The sequence below is a fragment of the Athene noctua genome, chromosome 1, assembly GCF_965140245.1.
Source record: "Athene noctua chromosome 1, bAthNoc1.hap1.1, whole genome shotgun sequence".
NCBI classification, from domain to species: Eukaryota; Metazoa; Chordata; class Aves; order Strigiformes; family Strigidae; genus Athene; species Athene noctua.
In genome coordinates, this window is record NC_134037.1 from 152,521,549 (window position 1) to 152,540,444 (window position 18,896).

General features: G+C 36.4%; 1 protein-coding gene across 4 annotated transcripts in view; it reads left to right on the top strand.

Moving 5' to 3' along the window:
• The window catches only part of ROBO1 (roundabout guidance receptor 1), a 745,923-nt gene that overhangs the window by 472,322 nt on the left and 254,705 nt on the right, over window positions 1–18,896 (top strand). For all 4 annotated transcript variants that reach the window (XM_074901499.1, XM_074901485.1, XM_074901493.1 and 1 more), the window contains one exon: window positions 879–1,205. In XM_074901499.1, the coding sequence (XP_074757600.1) occupies window positions 879–1,205 (327 nt within the window). The remainder of the gene's footprint in view (window positions 1–878; window positions 1,206–18,896) is intronic.

The following is an 18,896-nucleotide window of genomic DNA, read 5'->3' on the forward strand; positions in this document are numbered from 1 at the left end:
TGGTAGCTGCTTATTCCTAAATTGGAATTCTTGGGCACCCAGCTGGTTGCCATATTCTTCTGTACTGTATATCTATCCAGACTGTTACAGGTTTTTTCATCACAATTACCAGTTTGCAGTTTGAATTAGTTTGAAGATGAATGCTTTTCTAGGAGAGTATCTTGTTTGCTTGAGACGTTTATCTCCAGTACTGTTGTCTCATGTTGTATCAGAAGTCTAGATTGGAGACAGTAAAAATTTTATAATGCAAAACATTGCTCTAGTTTTCCCTGACACTTGAGAGGTGTAAGAAGCACTCATGTGCTCCATGCATTTGTACCTCCATGGTACAGTTTAACAAGTGACTAAAAGCAGCCGATAGTACAAGTAAAAGAAAGTAACTTTGTGAGTGCTCGAGATGTTAGACTTACTCTGCAGACATCGCATGAACTAATGGGCTTTCCAAAAGGTTAAATGAGATTGACTATGACTTTGTGTTATTAATTAGAACTGTTCCAGTTTTGCTCATAGAGAAGATCTGATGTCTGTACAGTATCTGTAGGACTAGTTTTTCATAATTCTACATACACACATGCATGTATGTATAAATTTATATACATAAACAGATCAATATAAAAAGGGATGTGATTTAGGAACATGGTAGTTTAGTTCACTAATACAGATCACCTCTTGGAAAATATGCTTTTGTATGTATTCATTTTGGAGAACCTTTCCCACACAGAAGTGTATTAAGGGTTTTTTTCCCACTTTAAGATTATGTTAATAGCTGTTCTTATTAAATCCCGTACTACAGGGTAATGGTTAAGTAGTTATATTGCAAAACACAGTAACTACCTGGCAACAAACTCCTAAGAAAACTTTGCATTTTTGTCTTGCAGGCTCCCGTCTTCGGCAAGAAGATTTCCCACCTCGAATTATCGAACACCCTTCTGATCTAATTGTTTCCAAAGGAGAACCAGCAACTTTAAACTGCAAAGCAGAAGGAAGGCCGATCCCCACCATTGAGTGGTACAAGGGAGGGGAAAGAGTGGAAACGGACAAGGATGATCCGCGTTCCCACCGTATGCTGCTGCCCAGTGGATCTTTATTTTTCTTACGCATAGTCCATGGGCGCAAGAGTAGGCCGGATGAAGGGGTCTATGTCTGTGTGGCAAGGAATTACCTTGGGGAAGCTGTAAGTCATAATGCATCACTGGAGGTGGCAAGTAAGTGCATCTTTTTTTTCCACTCTTTGGTAACAGCCAATTGCTTTGATGTTATTTGAAGATTAAAAATAAGTGAGTTGCTTCTGAGGCATTGACTTAAAAGCAATAAAGGAATTATATGGTTAATTATTACTCATATAGAGAGAGGAGAATAGAAAAATAGCAGTTATGATTACTTAATGTTTGTTAAATTTTGTATACTTAATTTCAATTTGTAGATGTGCTTTCTTCTCCAGATAACTATACAAAATTACAATGTGTGGTAGGACACAGGATAGCCACAATTTGATTTAATAGGTATGTTTGGAATTGTTGCACAAACAAATATCAGAAAAAATAATGTCAGATTTAGAAACACAGATTATTTTTTTTCCTTGAGAGAACTGGTCCACAAATTATACCTATAGTTCAAAGTATTTGACCAACAGAAGGAGCAGTCAGGTATGTTCACATCACTTTGTAATGCTTATCTCTTCCTGTATATCCTTTAAACTATACTTATTTTAGAGGAAGAGACTGTACATGAAAGCACTGTAAGCATTCATATGGATAGCCAAGTATAGGTCAAAAAGTATTAGTTTTGGGGTACTAAAGTATGAGAGGAAACCTTGCAATTCAAAAGTTAGGTATCTATTTTAAGTTGCTTTTATAGGCTTCCTCTATAATGTGTAGCAATTAATCTGCTGTTGTGGTGAAGAGCTAGCACAGAACTGCATGAGTTGCTGTCCGAATACACTGATGCCTCTAACTAAACAATTCATGTTGTTAACGAGCTCTGATGAGGCTCCTAACTTTTAGATAATTTAAATGCCACTGCTGGTGTATAACTTTAGAAGAAGGTCTATATTTTCGTAACTGCTAGAAGGCAAAGGAGGTAGGCTATAAGTTTGTGCATTTACTTGAGCCCTTTGCCTAGTCTCACTCACATTCACAGACAATCCCAAGAACTTTCATAATTATTATATGAGAAGGATCTTGAGCATCACCTATAAAGTAGTAAATACACATGGTTAAGTTTTATGACCATGTTATTTCCTTGTTACTGCTTTTAGTGATAAAAGTAATCAGTGTCTAGCTAGCTGGAAGTATGCTTATCCAGTAAATGTATAACCTGTTTAAATCATGTGTTGATTGGTTACTCCCAGATATTATATCCACTGTCTTGTAGGTGTAATTTTGTAGTGGGTATTAATATTTAAGAGATTTCTATTTTTATTTAATTGGCTTTATTTACTTTATTGCACTGCTTGTTGATTATTAAAATGAGTTTTCATGTTCTGACCATGCAGCAAAGCAGCATGGACATTTGTGCTTATTTTGTGTTATTTTGATTTGTGATATATCTTTATGTTTTAAATGCATGTAGTGTTTCTGTGTCTGCCACAATTTTTTGTCAGAACCCAGAAACACGAGGTAGACTTCAGTGTTTGGTACACTATGGCATGCATCAATTTAACTGGTGTATAGTTGCTAAATGTGTTTGTCACCCCTGCCTCAAGTCATCTCATGCTATTAGTGTGCGTAACTGACCGGGTCTGAATGCAAAATATTGATACTGCCACAATTTATTTTTTTTTTGAGAGAGCCTCTGCCAACACTCAAGGGGGAAAAAAAAAATCCTTGTGTCTTCTTAAAGGGTTTCAAATGTATACCACCTAACAATAGTATAGCATTAAATTGTTAATCCAGCTCAAAATAGCCTTCATAATGAGAGCTAGCGTGAGAAAATAAACACCAACAATCCTGTAAGGGGAAAAAAAAAAAAATCATAGTCTGTATTTGGAAATAAGATTTGTTGGTGTAATGGTATACGGTTCTAACTGTATACCAGGCAATTATAGACAGAGAATTTTAACAGAAAAGATTATGATTTTAATAGAAATGGTAGTGATAGGACAGTGCAAAAGCGCCAAAACAATTTAAATAGAGTGGAAAGGGTGAGGAACAAGGAAAGAGTTGAAGGCCTGTTGCATAAATTGGCATTAAATAAAAAATTGGTGTATCACAGCTGTAACACTATCCTCATTATAAACTGTAGCTACATTTGCAGTAGATTAGTGCAACTCAGCCAAATGTTTGATTCGCTTCTCAGTACACCTTTTGAGCACCACAGCATTTACATTTGTATCCGTGTAGTCATATGCAATTGCTGGTTTAGAAATCCTTATGTTTAATTTCTCTATGTTTATGGAATAAAACTGCCTTTATTTGGTTTTCATTTACAAAGTACAGAAGATCATTTAGAGTACTCATTTGGATATATGTTTTGATGCTGCAATTTTAACCAAAACACTTGTGTGAAACATAGGAAACAGGAGCATGTTTTGCAACTGTAACTGCTAGCTCTCACTGGAAGAAGCAGCCCTTGTCTGCAGAAGTTTGTTTCATAATGTGATAGAGAATTTATCACATCTTCTTTCATTACCTCTTATAGTAACAACATCAGTTAGATGATGTTCCTTCACTGTTCAGTGGATGTGTAGTTTTGATTTCAGATTCAGGTTAATAATAAAAATAAATTTTCATGTCTGTTATTGCCTTGTGCAGATCAGGTTTTTTTAAGCGGTCCCAATGTTCATCTTTGAAATAGTCCACAAAGAGGATTTGTTGCTTATGTCATAAGGTGGACATATTTCTTAAGTATGCTGTGCATAGATTTTGCAGTTGCAAAGAAGGAAATGCAGCGGGATTTCAAATGCACTATATTAAAAGCTGCTTCATCTTCTTAAATACCTGTGTATTTTAAGAACTTTAAATATAGTGATAGATACATATATAGATGTGATGGCCACAGTGGGGGAGAGACTAAAATCATAAATTTGCAGAGAGTTTTCCCTCTGCTTTGTCCCTTTCTATTCATCAGCCTTTCTTTGGTGGCTTGACTGAGGTGTGCATGTCATTTAATCCAAAGGACACGTCATTTTCTTCCACTGATACGTTATCTCAGTCATTACTGTGTTAGTCCTCAGTTAATACCACTGAACACAATCTAAATGCCAATTTATTATCAACAAATTGAATTAACTCACTTATTCAATCTCTGCCTCTTGTGGCCCTTCCAAAATGTTTGAAGGTCCCATGTGTCTAGTCATATCTTTGGGGATTTCTTATATCTTCTCCATAATGGTTTTTGTGGGTTGTTTTTTGTTTTTTGTTTTTTGTTTTTTAGCTGTATTTCCTGCAGTTTCTGTGGTTATGTTCTTGAAACTGTGCCCTATGCCTGTCCCAAAAAAAAACTTTTAAAAAAGGTGATCCTTCTGGCTCGTGAAGAGTGATATCTTTCTTGAATCTACAAAATGAGTACTTGAACCCCCGCTGACTATGTTCTGTTTGATTATGTTGCAGGACTATAACTTTGCCTAATCAAAGAGCTAGCCACTTTATTTCAAGAATTAAAACATCTCAAGACACTTTAGAGACTAGTAGAACTATTCTAAGCTACACACCCCTGTGCAAAGTATCTTAATTTTAATCTGTAAATTCTTCATAAATGGGAAGGATATAAATTTGCTTAAACAGAAGCTCAGCAGAAAGCTAATTACAAGTCAAATAAAGGAGATGTAATTCTATTTGGGGGGATTTTTTTTTTCTAGTTGACTGGTTTCATCTGTATTTGAAACATTCTCACAAAATTTCTGAAATGGAGACTTGTATATGTTTAAACTTAACTTGGAGGAAAATGAAGTTTCACTAGGATAGCCCAGAAAGAGTGTGTGATGGGACAATCAGGTAATAGTCTGCAGTAATCCTTCAGATTTAAGCTGCTACGAGTCCATTTGCTTCCCTCATCTTGACTTCCTGAACTCAGCCTTTTGATCACTGGACACCTACATAAATTAGCCCCATGTTTTCTTTTTGAGGAATGTAACTGGTTTTGGATTACTGCCTACCAGTGACACATTCTCCAGTGGTGAAAGGTCCTAAAGAACGTGAAAAAGGGCATGTCCCTGTCAAAATGAAACTGGGTGATTCTCTCTATAAATGTCAGCTTTTACAGGTGGGAGCACAAAATGGAGCCATGCTTGAGCCTCAGAGTAAGGGCCGGAGACCATTTTGGCTGTCACGTAAACACCTGTGAAACAAAAGTCATTTTTCACAGTAGAGAAATAGAAGCAGTTTTGGAAAAGTGGAAAGTTACCCATTAACAGGCTGGAAGAAGGCTGCAGCTGCTTGATATGCTTGAATCTCTCGGGATTGTCTAGTGAATGGATGGACCTGATCAAGACCAAATTCAGTTACCGCTGTGTGATAGTTTGATTCAGTGTTTATTTTTTAATTTTGTTTTCCTTCAGTTACTCCTGTTTGAGGAAGATTGTATCTGTGGATCTTGTGTGTGTCTGTTAAGTAGCATTATGTATAAGCCTACCTGTGTCAAGAGTGGCAACAATAGCTGGAGGGGTATATTCATCTATCTTTCTCTAGTCTAAAGTTTTTGAAGATGTTAAGAAAAACCAAATGCAAATGGAAGTTGGTTATGTTTGCTGGTCAGTGGCTTCATGAATCTTTATTTGAAATCGTGTTTCTCTGAGAGAAACTTATTTCACATTTGTCATGAAAGTTCTAGGATAATTTATCATGTTTCTATTTTCCATTCATATATGGATTTACTTCTCTAGAGCAGTGCTTTTTCAAAAGTATTTGTAAAGTACATACACATCTATGTAACCTCTAACCTCAAAAGCAGGTTATCTTCCATTAGATAAGCTGCTGTGTATAAAAGTTTGCACACATTTGTTTTCAATTTACAAAGGATAATACTCCAGATACTTTCTACACCAGATCCCAGGAGCATCCCAGTTACAGTTGTTGTGCTGTGACTTTAAAAACAAACAAACAAAAAACCTTACAAAACTCATCTTTCATGTCAGTCCTGTGCTAACAGCTCTGTCTGTTCAGTGGTTCTAAACTAGTAATATCCTTCTCAAAATGTAAAGTCATATTTCTTTGAGTATTGTTTTCTTTGTGTATGTTCAGTCTGTATGGTGTTAGGCTACATTAGCAAACTTGCCTTCCTGACATGGATGCTGACATTGTACAGCATCAATGCTTCAAGCCAAGCTGAGGTCAATGAACAAATTTACAGATGTTGTTACTTGAGCTGTTAATGTCTTGCTGATAAACCAGTGACCTAATTTGAATACTCATATGCATTTATAACAAAGACAAATCTCAGTTTTACAAGAATCCTGTTAAGCTCCTACATACATAAAAAAGACTTACTGAAGCTATACCATTGCTTACCACAAGTAATGGCATTACTGAAGTTGCTTGAGGCATTGAAGATTTTAACAGTAGTGTTTTTGCTAATGCATTGTAAAACCTACCATTTATCAGTGGTAAGTTTCTTTGAACCTGACTCTTTCAATGCTTGTTGTAGCTACCTATTAAGCCTGGATTACTATAAACTGCCTGTGAAGAATATTTTACCAAAAATGTAACATGATTTAGGAGAAATTTCTTTGCAATGAGGTCAGAATTGTATGCAAATGTGCTACATTTTATAATCTAGTTATTTCTGATTGAGGAAAGGAAGAACAATTATTTTAGCTACTTTTACAAGTTCACGTATATTACTTTCCTCTGCCATTACAGTCAGTTGAAGAATATTGAGATAATTTGAATGTCAATGTAGTCCTTTAAGTCCCCCGCCTAATTTCTAAAGATTTGTAGAGCCTTATTTTTACTCTTTAGATATTCTGCTTCCTTTACTAACCAACTCCCTGGTAATTGTGGAACTGAAGTAATTTATTAGTACTACTCAGAAATGCCACTAAATATCACTGCTAGGAAAACTAGTTGTCCTAATGAGACTTCAGAGTGAACGAGAAAATGTGGAGAAAGTAAACAATAACTTACTTGAAACTTACTATTATATTTCTGTATGCTAGTGTGTGTGTGTGTGTTGGCATGTGCTTGCTTTCTTTCTTTTAGTAGTATTACATTGCTGGTAGTTTGAGAAATTAACCTTGTACTTTCTTCTTTCTGTTTTTTTGTTAGATGAAAATGATGTTGTCGCATGTTGAGTTAGACCTAATGAGAATAGCAGATGCTCTACAAACCTTCCATATTTTAATGAAGGTTTGCCCAGTTGTCTTTCACCTATAAAAAGGGTAGAAGTAGGGTGAAAGATAAGGAATGTTTTTGTCCCATTAAACGTCTATAACAAAACAGAGATGTTTTATGTTCATATTTTTATAAATATTTCTTCTCTGTACACCTTCTCTAAGTTCTAATATGAATCAACCATACACAAAAGGAGATAGGGAAGTGAGCTGCACAGAAATCCAGCAGTGCAGTAAATGGAAATGTTTAAATATTATGGTTCCTATGGTACTCAGGTTTAATCATGTTGTTTATCACCATTATATTCCTAGTTCAGGCTTAGAAAAAATGGTCTTCCATGAGCCGTCCATGGCTGCCCTGAGAGCCCTCCATGACTGTCCTATAACATGGTTTAAAAATGAAATGGTGACACATTTGAAGAACTTCAGTCTGAACTCATTGCATGGTGCAAACAGAAAAAAGTACTTCTGGAGATTCCAAATGAGAACAAAAATTGCTAGGGTGATTTTCTCTACTAGGTGGAAATAAGACATAGTTTTAGATTTTCTTAAAATTGGACTGTCCTGACATGTGAAGACAATGTGTAGTGTCTCTATGTTAATTTTCTTTATAAACAGAACTTCACGCAAGCAATCCACACAAGTCCCATATCAAGTTTCTGACAAGGTGGCTGAATTACTTTGAGATGGTTTTATTTGATGAAATCAAGATATGAAATCTTATGTTTCCACCAAATTAGACCATTTTCTTTCTTCTTGCCTATTTCCATGTCATAGTGAGTTTTTAAAGAAGAGGTACATTTATGACTAGGGAATTTGGCATGATTCTTTCATATGTAGCTTTGTCATCATTACAACATAATCTTCAGTACTTACTAGGTGACTGTTCTAGTTCTAAAATGCTTGGTTTTCTGTTTGAAAATTATTTAAAAGGAATAAAAATGGCATACAGTCAGTGCAGGTGTCTTATGGTTCAAAAAACTTCAAGTTCCTTTGAATTACAAGAAAGAGTTAACCATCCTGTGAAGAGGTTGGTTTCATCATCAGCCTCGTTACGTGTTGGTGGTAAAATGAAATATCCCCTGTTGTTCTGAATTTCCTTTGGCAGTTGAAGAAAAGGTTGCTGCAGAATCTGAAGATCAGTGTTGACTTTCCTATACTTCATTTTCCTGTGTCATGCAGAATATGGCCTGTTCAATTAGATGCAGAATTCCTTCTCTCTTTCCATTAATTTCAGTCAAGCTAGGATCTCCCTGAGTTATCACTTGTATTATTAGCTGCAAGCTATGCAATACTGTCAAAATTCAAGCCACTTAATTTTTGTAAGTGTTCTCTGTTTTAAATTATATCTCATGTGCAATCTGGTGTGTTAAAAGAATCAAGCAAACAACAGGTTACTCCCTTCTTCAGCTGCATGGCAATGATTAAAACATGTTGGTTATTTCCACTGTTTGAGACACCCATGGCCTCAGAGAAAAACATGCATTTTTAACCAAACTATTTGTTCTTTTCTTCATTGAAGACAGGAACAAAACATATTGTTGGCAGTATGTCGACCTACCAGGCCACATCATTTTAGCATTGGGTGACCCTCAGAACAGTTCTGTTTATTTGCTGTTTTGATCTTTGTAAGTGACTATGGTAAGCAGTGGTACTTATTAGATAATGCTGTTGTATTTCCTGTGCTTCCAACAGCTACCTCATTTACTATATTTTTCGCATTTCTTACTAACAAAACTTCAGGAATTGTGTTTTTAAAATCCGTGCTAAAACAATTTTAATGTATTTTTTATTTGCATGCTGTTCTACCATTTATACCTCATCAGAATAGGGGAAAAAATAACCTCAACTTTTCTCAACCACATTTCACTGTTTCTTATGGTATTTATTGTTAGTTTTAGTATGATCTTTTCTCTGTTCATCTGGGGGAGGTCAACTCTCTTCACTTGGTGGAACATTGGTACTAGAGCCATGATCCATACCGCCACTTCATTAAAAGGTTTATTAACAATTATTTTGTTTGCTCTGCATCCTGTGTGCAGTGGGCCAGTAGACATGCTATGGTGCATGCTGGAGCTTCCATTTAGTGCTTGATAAACATGGGAAGAAATCATACTTATCAATACTTCGGTGATAGACAGTAACTCAAACTACATTTCTTCTAGAAATATTAATGTATTAATACTGTATTAATTGTTTCCATTCCAGTGATGATATAAATAATTTCTGTGTACAAAGTACTCATAAATTAAGACTTCTTTGACTTTAAAGTTGTTGACTTCGTGTTGATTGTTTGGGACCAAATCTATTACATGGAATAGGAAACAAATGCTCATATAGTGAAGATAGCTGATTTAGTTGATTGCCTGGAGACTCACTTGATAGAATATGCATTCATGCCAAATCAAAAGCAGGTCTTCATTATTTGTTTATTTTATCTTGTTATTTCTTATTATTACCACCATAGATTCTGAAGCTTCTTTCTGAACTTTGTCAGCAGCACTGATGATGCCACAGTAAATTCTTTGGGAAGAGAACCTCCCCTCCACTTGTAGGCTGCTGAGTTTGGATGATAGGTTTGAGAGTATGCTGGTACAGGGGTTCCTACTAGAAAGAACTGATTTGCTGCACTCCCATGCTCTAGGTAGTACTTTGCAGCAAGATATAATGAAGGCCTGCGTATGGCAAACATGTTGTTTATGTTGGTTACAGTTTTATTTGGCGAAGTCTCATAAAAGTTGTGGATGGCTTTTGTTTCAAGTATGCAGTTAGTTTTAATATATCACAAAAGATCTGTCTTTTTTGAGTTTTTCATTTATCGTTTTGTTCAAAGACTAGGTTTCTTCAGGCAGATGTCCACCCTTGCAGGGGCAGTGGGGGAGACAAAAAGAAGAGTTACTTTTTTTAGTACTGCTTGGTGAAGTTTTGATTCTTTCTTTCTTGCCTGTGCTTTTTGAAATCAATGAATAAAATAATGATTTTTTTTCAGAATTACTGGATGCTCATGCTGTAGAAAGGTTTACGAGGTTAATTTATGCATCGAGGAATAAAATGGTGTATGGATTTAAAACACAAAAAACAGCAGAAAACCAAACCACCAAAGCTTGACTGGAAATGCCATAGCTTAAATACATTTCCTAACTGACACAGTTTGGTATGGTAAAACTTCATTTTGTAGTTATGTCTGTCTATTCTTAAAGGAAAATTTAATGTGTACTATCTAAACTACAACTTGTATGTATTTGGGAATACGTAAGTATAATTCTTAAAGATCTGAAGATCCGAAGTCTACAGTTGTAAGATTAGTGTAAAACACTAAGGATTTTGGTTCTTCAGTGGAGGTGTTTGGAAGCCTCTGCTGTTTATATCTTTCATTCTAGATCATGAAGTGTTAAGATTCAATATATTTTGGAAGCGAGGATGTGTGTCCACATGTTTGAGCGTTATGGCTAATTCTGTACTCAAAGCAGTTTGCAGGTCAGTGTTGTTAAGTGAATAATACTGCTACTAATACAACCAATGAAACCTTTTCCTAGATGCTGATACCTATGAGACTTACATACAACTACTGTGAAAACAGAGCATGTAAATAAATGATTCCTATTCAGTGCAGTTATCTACTCCTGACAAGGTCAGGGCAAAATAGTAGCGCTACATGAGCATGCTGTCTGACCCAAGAAAGCTGTTCTTAGATATTTGTGTCTTCCCAGAAACTATGCTGAACAGAGGAATTTAGGTTGCCTTTGGCCAACAGAGTTCTTGATCAGTTATGATACTGTGACTATACAGATTATTCATAAACTGATGACTAATTTAGGATGTAATGGTGGCCATGCTGGGATGGATGATCAAGCAAATTATGCATTTTGTAGTCTTGCCAGAAATTGCCATGGAGCTCAGCAAATTCATAAATCAAAGAATGTAGTGGCAGTCTTTCTGTGGAATGATGATTCTTAGGTAAAAGATTATCTGAAACCTTGAGCCAAAACTGGAGAAGTTGCTTCTTAGAACAAGGTGGAAGCCATGCCTTGCAGATTTAGACTGATCAGTCATTAGTTTCATAGAAAAAAAGAATACTTGAATTGAAATTGTTCAGGTTTAAAGGGCCCCATCTTTCCAAGAACGAGCCTGAGATAGACATGTAAGTCATTTTCCTGAGTCCAACCACCGTAGTAAATTGATACCAAATCTCTCCTTAGTTTTACTGTTGCTTTTCAGAAGTCTGTGCAAGACAATTCAGGCTGTTAACATCAAGTGTAAATACCAGTAAAGGCAAGCATCCTAATTATATGAAGAAGGAAATAGATGTTTTGATACCTTAGTCTTCACTCTAAAGTTTTCACTCTTTGCTGCATACTCTCCTTCACTTCCCGTGTCGTTAGGCAGTGTGCTCTTTGATAGATCTCAAGCCTGTATGTCCTGTGGGCTCTGAAAGATGGATCCTCACACAGAGTTCAGAGGGAGCTCCTTGGTGGAAGTTAGCAAATTAAATGGGACCATTGACTGTCTCCTTTTTTTTTCTGGTTGGTGAGCTTCCTCTGGTCCAAGGGAGTTTATATGCCGTTTTCAGCTAATATATGTCTAGTATATTTTTTTCCTAGTTTCTGCTTTAAACTCTTGATTTTTCTTCCTTCCACCCCATCTCTCCTCCTCCAGCCCCCAAGACATCTTGGTAGAACTAGATGAAGTGAAGGAGATCATTCCTATTTCTGTAAGTGTTTACATTTCCTAGATGATGACGTAGGATGTAAGCCTATAGGCAAAAGGATACAGACAAAAGAATAAAGTCAGACAAATAAAATGCTGACTAGTAATTCTCATGCATTGGTTGTTCTGATGTTTTTTTTCCCAATACTACATTTTAAAACATATTTTCCTGAAGTACTGAAAGACTTGCTCCTGAACTAAATTTGGAGATAAATTTGCATTGTGCCAATACCATTTTGTGTGTGAATTTAGAACCTTTGGCAAATACTTCATATTGATGAGATTTATTTTGGATCATCATTTCCCAGAAAACAAAAGTAGTAGCTGTGTTTAAAAATGTGAAGAAATGGATTTTTTTTTTCTTTTTACTGTCATCACGTTAAAACCTTTCTTAAAAATCATACTGCTGACAAAGACAGATTTGCATCTCTGTGTCTGTGAGCTGTTTTGATGAGAACTGTCTGACTTAACTTGCATCCTGTATGTAAATTGATTTCAGCTGATTGCTTTGAATTTGAAAGAAATTTAATTTGAAAACTGCCTTGTTCCACTCCCTGCGGTAGTAGATGCTTCTCTACGTCATCTGTTAAGCAGTGCATAGTCAGCATATGGCTGCTACTCTCCTATTTAAACTGTTTTCTCCAGAGAAAGAGAAATTCCCTTTAGACCAGACAGACATCTGCTGACTCTCTCCTACTAGCAAAGTGACTGAAAAGATATCTTTCCCATGATTAAAAGAAATATGTCTGGAGGCGCTTAGTTTTTGTTCAATTAATCAAAGATTAAACACATGTGGACTCTAAACTGGGCTTCTTTGTGCTTCTGTGCTATCAAAAGTGATTGGAGGGGAGCTGAGCACCAGAGCTGGCTTGACTGAAATTTAATATTATACCTATATGTGAGCTATAATTCAGTTCCAAAGGTTCATAATAAAGTGGAAAAAAAACACTTAAAAAATTAGCTTTTTAAATTAATTTACAGATTTAAAATATTCCAATTTAAAAAAAGGCAAGAGTGTCAAATACTTTTTCTAACCCTTGTTTTTTTAAAAAAATATTCATATAGTTATGTGACTATGCTAATTTATACACAGTTACCATTTTGGTTTCTGTAACCACTTCCAGATGTAAAGGCATTCTTGTTTGCTTTTGTTCCTTAGTTCCTATTAGTAAATGCTTTACTGGCAAAAACTTTTAGTGTTAAAAGTCTGGTGTTCAACTCAATGCCTTATCCTTACTCAACAAACATGCTACACATAGACTATTTAGTAAAAACCTGCAGGTTTTCCTCTGATGTCAAAAAAAAAAGAGTATTTTTTTTTCACCCTAAAGTATACAGAATATGTACACTAAAAATGCCACAAGAGTAAGATGGCAATAATTAAGCAGATTCCTTGAATACCATGCTGCTCTTAAATTTTTTCATCAGACACTAACAAGTCTCTCTCATAGACATCTTTATCTGAAGATAATTTGTTTGGCTCCAGTTTTATTAGTGGAATTAGTTCTTTCGCGTAGTCTGTGGTGAGGTTTTAAAACTCCACTGATAATGTGACTTAAAGGCTCCACCGATAATGTGACTTCTAAGATATTTTAAAAACTGTTGTCTTCTATACTGCTCTTTCTAACAACTATAGTTTTGATTTATTAACTGATAAAATGTTCTTCAAAATATATGAAAACTCACCTATGTACAACTTCCTAAATAAACATAAAATAAAATACAGTGGAAAGGTCTGTCCTTTCATAAAAGGCATCAAGCAGCATTTTTGGCAAGATACTTGATATAATAGCAATGTTCCTTTCTAAAGTAAGATCTACTAAACTTATGATTTTTGAAGAAGTGCACAGTGAAATATTCAAAACTGTCATAATGGAATTAGCTAGTACAATAAAAATAATAAAAACCTTCTCAATGTGTAGCTTTTTTTACTATTAATGTGCTGAACCTAAAAGGTGTAATGGTAGGCATTGCAAATTACTTCATTTTAAAATGCTCACTGAAGTAATTAGGTTTTTAAACAAAAAATAGTCACAATATTTTCCCCAAAAAATCATAAAGGCTAGCTAATTTTAGTAAATATTGTCTGTGTACAGAAGCGAATCCATGCATATACTTCTATACTAGTATCTTAGTATTGCTTTTGTGATGTTTCCTTTTGCAAGAGTATCCTAAATAGTCTGCCCTCCTCTGTTTACATGTATTTCAGTTCAAGTTTTTGAAAACATTTTATGAATGTTCAAATGTGCCCATACTCGGGAAAGATCTTAGTCTTACCTTTGCTGTTCTCTAGACAGAAAACTGAGGCAGGCAGAAATTAAATCTTGGTCTCAAAGGGTCACAAAGATGTCTGTCATCCATGGACAGATCGGGAACTCACTGTTATATTTGTTCTTCACAAGACTGCTTTTCATCACTTTGGTTTAGGGACTGTTTGAAATGTTTCACAGATATTTTTAGCACTAATTGCAAATAACTTTGGAAGTCCTTTGAAATGTTAAATTATCCTCTTTGAGTGGCTCTGGGATGCAAATTGAGTTATCTAACTTGTAATTTTCGATTTTCCTTCTATGGATTTATTCCTCTAGAGCCTGGATTGATGATTCCGTATGGTTATGGGCCACCTTTTTTTTTTTTTCCCTCCCTGCCAGCTGCTCATGGATCAGATGAATATATCAAGATGACTGTATATTTAACCCTTAATCATCCAGAGAGAGGCAGGTACAAAAGAGAAATGCTAATAATGTATAGATGTTATACAAGGTGCTGGAGAGCCTGCTTCAAGGATGCTTATTTTTCTGACTTCAGTTTAGTTCTGTTCCAGCTGGACTCAGGACTGCCTCTGCTAAAACAGATGAGTGTCACTGATTTTAATTTAACCCATGCTCAGGAAAAGCCTATAAAGTCAAATTCAGCCACTTTGCTGATACTACTTAATATGTAGTGGATGCCAAGAAGAGGACTTTATGCCCAGACCAGGAACATCCAGACTATCTCTCTGCTCCGGTGGTCACCTCCCTTTGGAGAGACTGTAGGTTCCATGCAGGAATGGTGCTGCCTTCCTCTCCTCTGTTTGTAGGCGTTCTTGAGGCACTGGTTCACTCCTGGTCTACCTGAATTATCTAGTAAATCTAGCAAAGCTACCTCTTAAAAGCCTGTTACAAAAGGCATGTAGGCTCAAGAGGCTGGTGTGGTTGTCCCAGGCACTGCAGCAGGAAGCAATGCCACCTCTGGCTTAGCCCAGTCCAGGGCAGATCCTGTGAAGGACCCAGCCTGCTCCGACTCTGCTCCATGCTAGTTGCTGTCTGTATAGACAACTCGAAAAAGTGGAAAGGTGCTGAAATGGTTGCACTTCCCTTTTTAGCCTGCCAGTTATCACCCATGCTCTTTTGTTCCTTCCACCCTCTTATTTCTTCTCACTCCCTTTTCTTTCTTTCCTGCTCTCCTGTGGTCTAAACAAATTATTTAGCACAGTATACAATGTGCAGTCTTGCTCTAGGCCATCATGGGAGCCAAGTAAGACTGTTTTGCATAGCTGGATTCAGCCTTCAGGCTGACAATTAATTTTCTCTGTTCTAGAGGGAGAATTGTAACTGATGCATATTTCTGCTCTATGTTATGGAATAGATATAGAGCTTCAAAGTTAAGAGGGTAGAAAATGGGAGCAGTAATTAGGAGTCACAGTTACTGATTTTGCTCCTTTAGTATGCTGTCATTATTTAAATATTTTGTTATTGGAAAGAAGAAAGTAATTTTAATCTTTTCATGGCTTCGTTTATGACAAAAAAGAAACCTGATTTAAACCAGTCTTTATAGGGAATTAGATGAGTGGGAGGAGAGCTTGTCCACAGAAAAACAATGTAAACTAATGGTGAAAAACTGATTTACTTTTCTTCAAATTATGTGACTAGTTTATAGAGAGAATCAAGCAGTGACCATTTCTTCTAAACACACACACATACCCACTGAGTGAATAGGTATATGTAGGAAGAGTCACTGAACCAGGAGTACATAGCTCAGAATGGATTTACCCAATAATCATTAGTCACAGCTTGCAGGGTTTACATATAAGAGAAATCTTAGCAGATAAACAAGTAGTGGTAAAGCTAAGTCAACTGTCCATGTTTGGACTGAATGCCTTGACAAGTATATATGCTTGCATTCAAATAACACATTGTACATCTAAATGTGAAAGGTATATGTTCAGAAGTTTAGCATTATGGGACCATAGTTTGTAAGGGAGTGATGCTGAAAAGGTCCTGGATTCACATCAGATGATCTAACAAGATTTTTCCAAGTTATGTTGCGAAGTACGAGTAGAGAGGTGAAGTACAGGTGAATAATCGGTGAGACTATTACTGTAATGCTGAGTCCACAAACACACAAAAAAAGGACATTAGAAAGTTGGAATGGGCTCAGAAAACAGTGGCACAAATTATTCCAGATTTGAAAAGCTTGCTATATGTGAGTATTCTGTATAGTTTTATTAAAGCAAATGTTGAGAGGTAACTTGAATGTACAGGTCAACTCACACTATACAGAAGTTCCAATTAGTACTATATTTACATGAAACTAGATGCAGGGATTCTGTCTCTAAGAAGCTATATATATATATATATATATATATATACACACACACACACACACTACCCTGATGACAGTTACAGCATTGAAGAAAGTTTAAACGGTTTTGTGCCTCCAAAGTAAATCAGTAGGTAAAACATAGATAATTCTGCTGCATCTTGGCTTTCATACTGCTCTGGGAACTTAAATCAGCACTGGAGTTAATTTCATTACTGTCATTTATACTTAAATTAAGAACACAGTAAAGGCAGTTACAGGGTAAGAAAGTAAGCATATGATTTGTTGTTCAAACTGTTTTGACTTCCTGAGTAACATTTACGTTTTGAAGAAATATGTGGTTGTTTGTATAGTACGCAAATTAGTGAATCCGAGAGAAGTAAAAGGGGCAGAAGAGAATTGCAGTTGAAATGTCAGAACCACTTGTTGAAAAACAGTAGTAGCTTTTAATAAGCTTTCTTCTGTGGGAAATGTAGACTCCTTGGGTCATGTTTTACTGAAATGAGATGTGTTTTTAGGTTTTTGATTTGGTGTTCATTTGGGGTTTTTTAAAACTTGAAATATGCCTGTATTGAGGTGAGCTGATGATATGCAAGACTGGATGAGTGCTCTGTGCAGTATCTTTATACTTAAAGAGGAGAGTAGATAGTTTGAATTGATCTGTGGTCCACATCTGAAGACATTATTCACTGGACTTTGGTTACTGTCTCTGCCTGTAATTCATCTCAATGGCATCTTGTAAATCCGTAGACAACAAAAGAGCAGGAAACAGTTGAAAGTAGATGGTTATGCACTGGTCTTGCTTAGCAGTTTCATTTAAAAGTATCTTGATGTGCACACAGTGAACAGAAAATAATTTTTTTATTCCTCAGTCACCTCTGCCTATGGTCACTTAACTGCATCAGATCTGCCAACTGGACTTTTGTAAGAAAATGAAGTGCTCTGCCCAGTGATAGAAGGTGCCAAGCCCTCAGGGCTCTGTGCCTCCTTCCTTTCCTCCCCTTATCCCCTATTTCTAGGGGCTCTTAAAGGTATATCTGTTTTCTTACAGTGCTGTTCGTTGTACCTGCAGTTTTAGTCCTTAATGAGCCATCCTTTGTCTTCTCTTCTGGATCTCAGGCTTTTGATACTCTTCAGGGTGTAAAAACTGGACTTTGGCAGCCCTGCAGCCTCAGTGACTTCACCTTAGTCACGGGCTCCTTGGACATGTGCTGCCAACGGAGGGTTTGGGGAGGGAAGACCTCCCACAGGCTCAGCTTGGAAAGGCAGCTGTGGTGCTGGCCTGGAAGTAGGGTCATTACCCACAACAAACCATGAAAGCTGGTATTCATGGTCCAAGCTAGGTAAGATTTTCTCCATCTGTTACTTCCAAAGATTTACTCTTTTTTTCTTAAACTGTGTTGATGGCATCTCTGGAATTTGGTAACTTCTTCCTCTATGAAAGCAAACAGCAGATTTTTCCCACTGGTATGTGGTGTTGGCCCTAAGTTTGGCATTGCATTGTGGCTGAGACCTGAAGCACGGGAAGGTGAGTTAAAAGTAATGATCTCTTTATACCTGTCCTTAATAATTTGAATTTTTATCTTTAAACGATTTTGAGAAACAAAAATTACTTCCCTTCAAGGGTATTACTTTGCTAAGATGATTTGTTGAGACATGGTTTCGTGTGTCTAATGCCTGATGATTATTTGTATCTGACTGTTCATACTATATATGTATTGGAGGCTCTTCTGATGAGTAGAAATTATATCTGAAATATGTATGCATAGTAGGAGTAAATAATCACAGGTAGGCTCTTCTATAAGTGTGGCAGAGTGTCACTTTGGAACAAGTGACGCTGCTTTTTTTAATTGCAAGGGAAACAAACTGAACAAAATATTAAGGCATGTTGGTGTTCCTGTAGATTCAGTTCTTTTAAGTAATAGCTGTTTTAACTTTAGATAACATACCCTACGTTTCTTGTGCTGATCTTCTAAATAAAACGGATACTAGCATTTTGTTTTTAAAATGTTTGTTTAATTCATAGAATCAGAGAACAGTTTGGGTTAGAAGGGATCTTAATGATCATATAGTTCCAAACCCCTGCTGTGGGCAGGGTCACTTTCCGCTAGCCCAGGTTGCTCAAAGCCCCGTCCAGTTTGGCCTTGAACACTTCCAGGGAGGGGGCAGCCACAACCTCTTGGGGCAACCTGTTCCAGTGCCTCACCACCCTCACTGTGAAGAATTTTTTCCTTATATCCAATCTAAATCTATCCTCTTTCAGTTTAAAGCCATTGCCCCTTCTCCTAGCATTAAATGCCCTTGTAAAAAGTCCCTCTCCAGCTTTCTTGTAGGCTGCTCT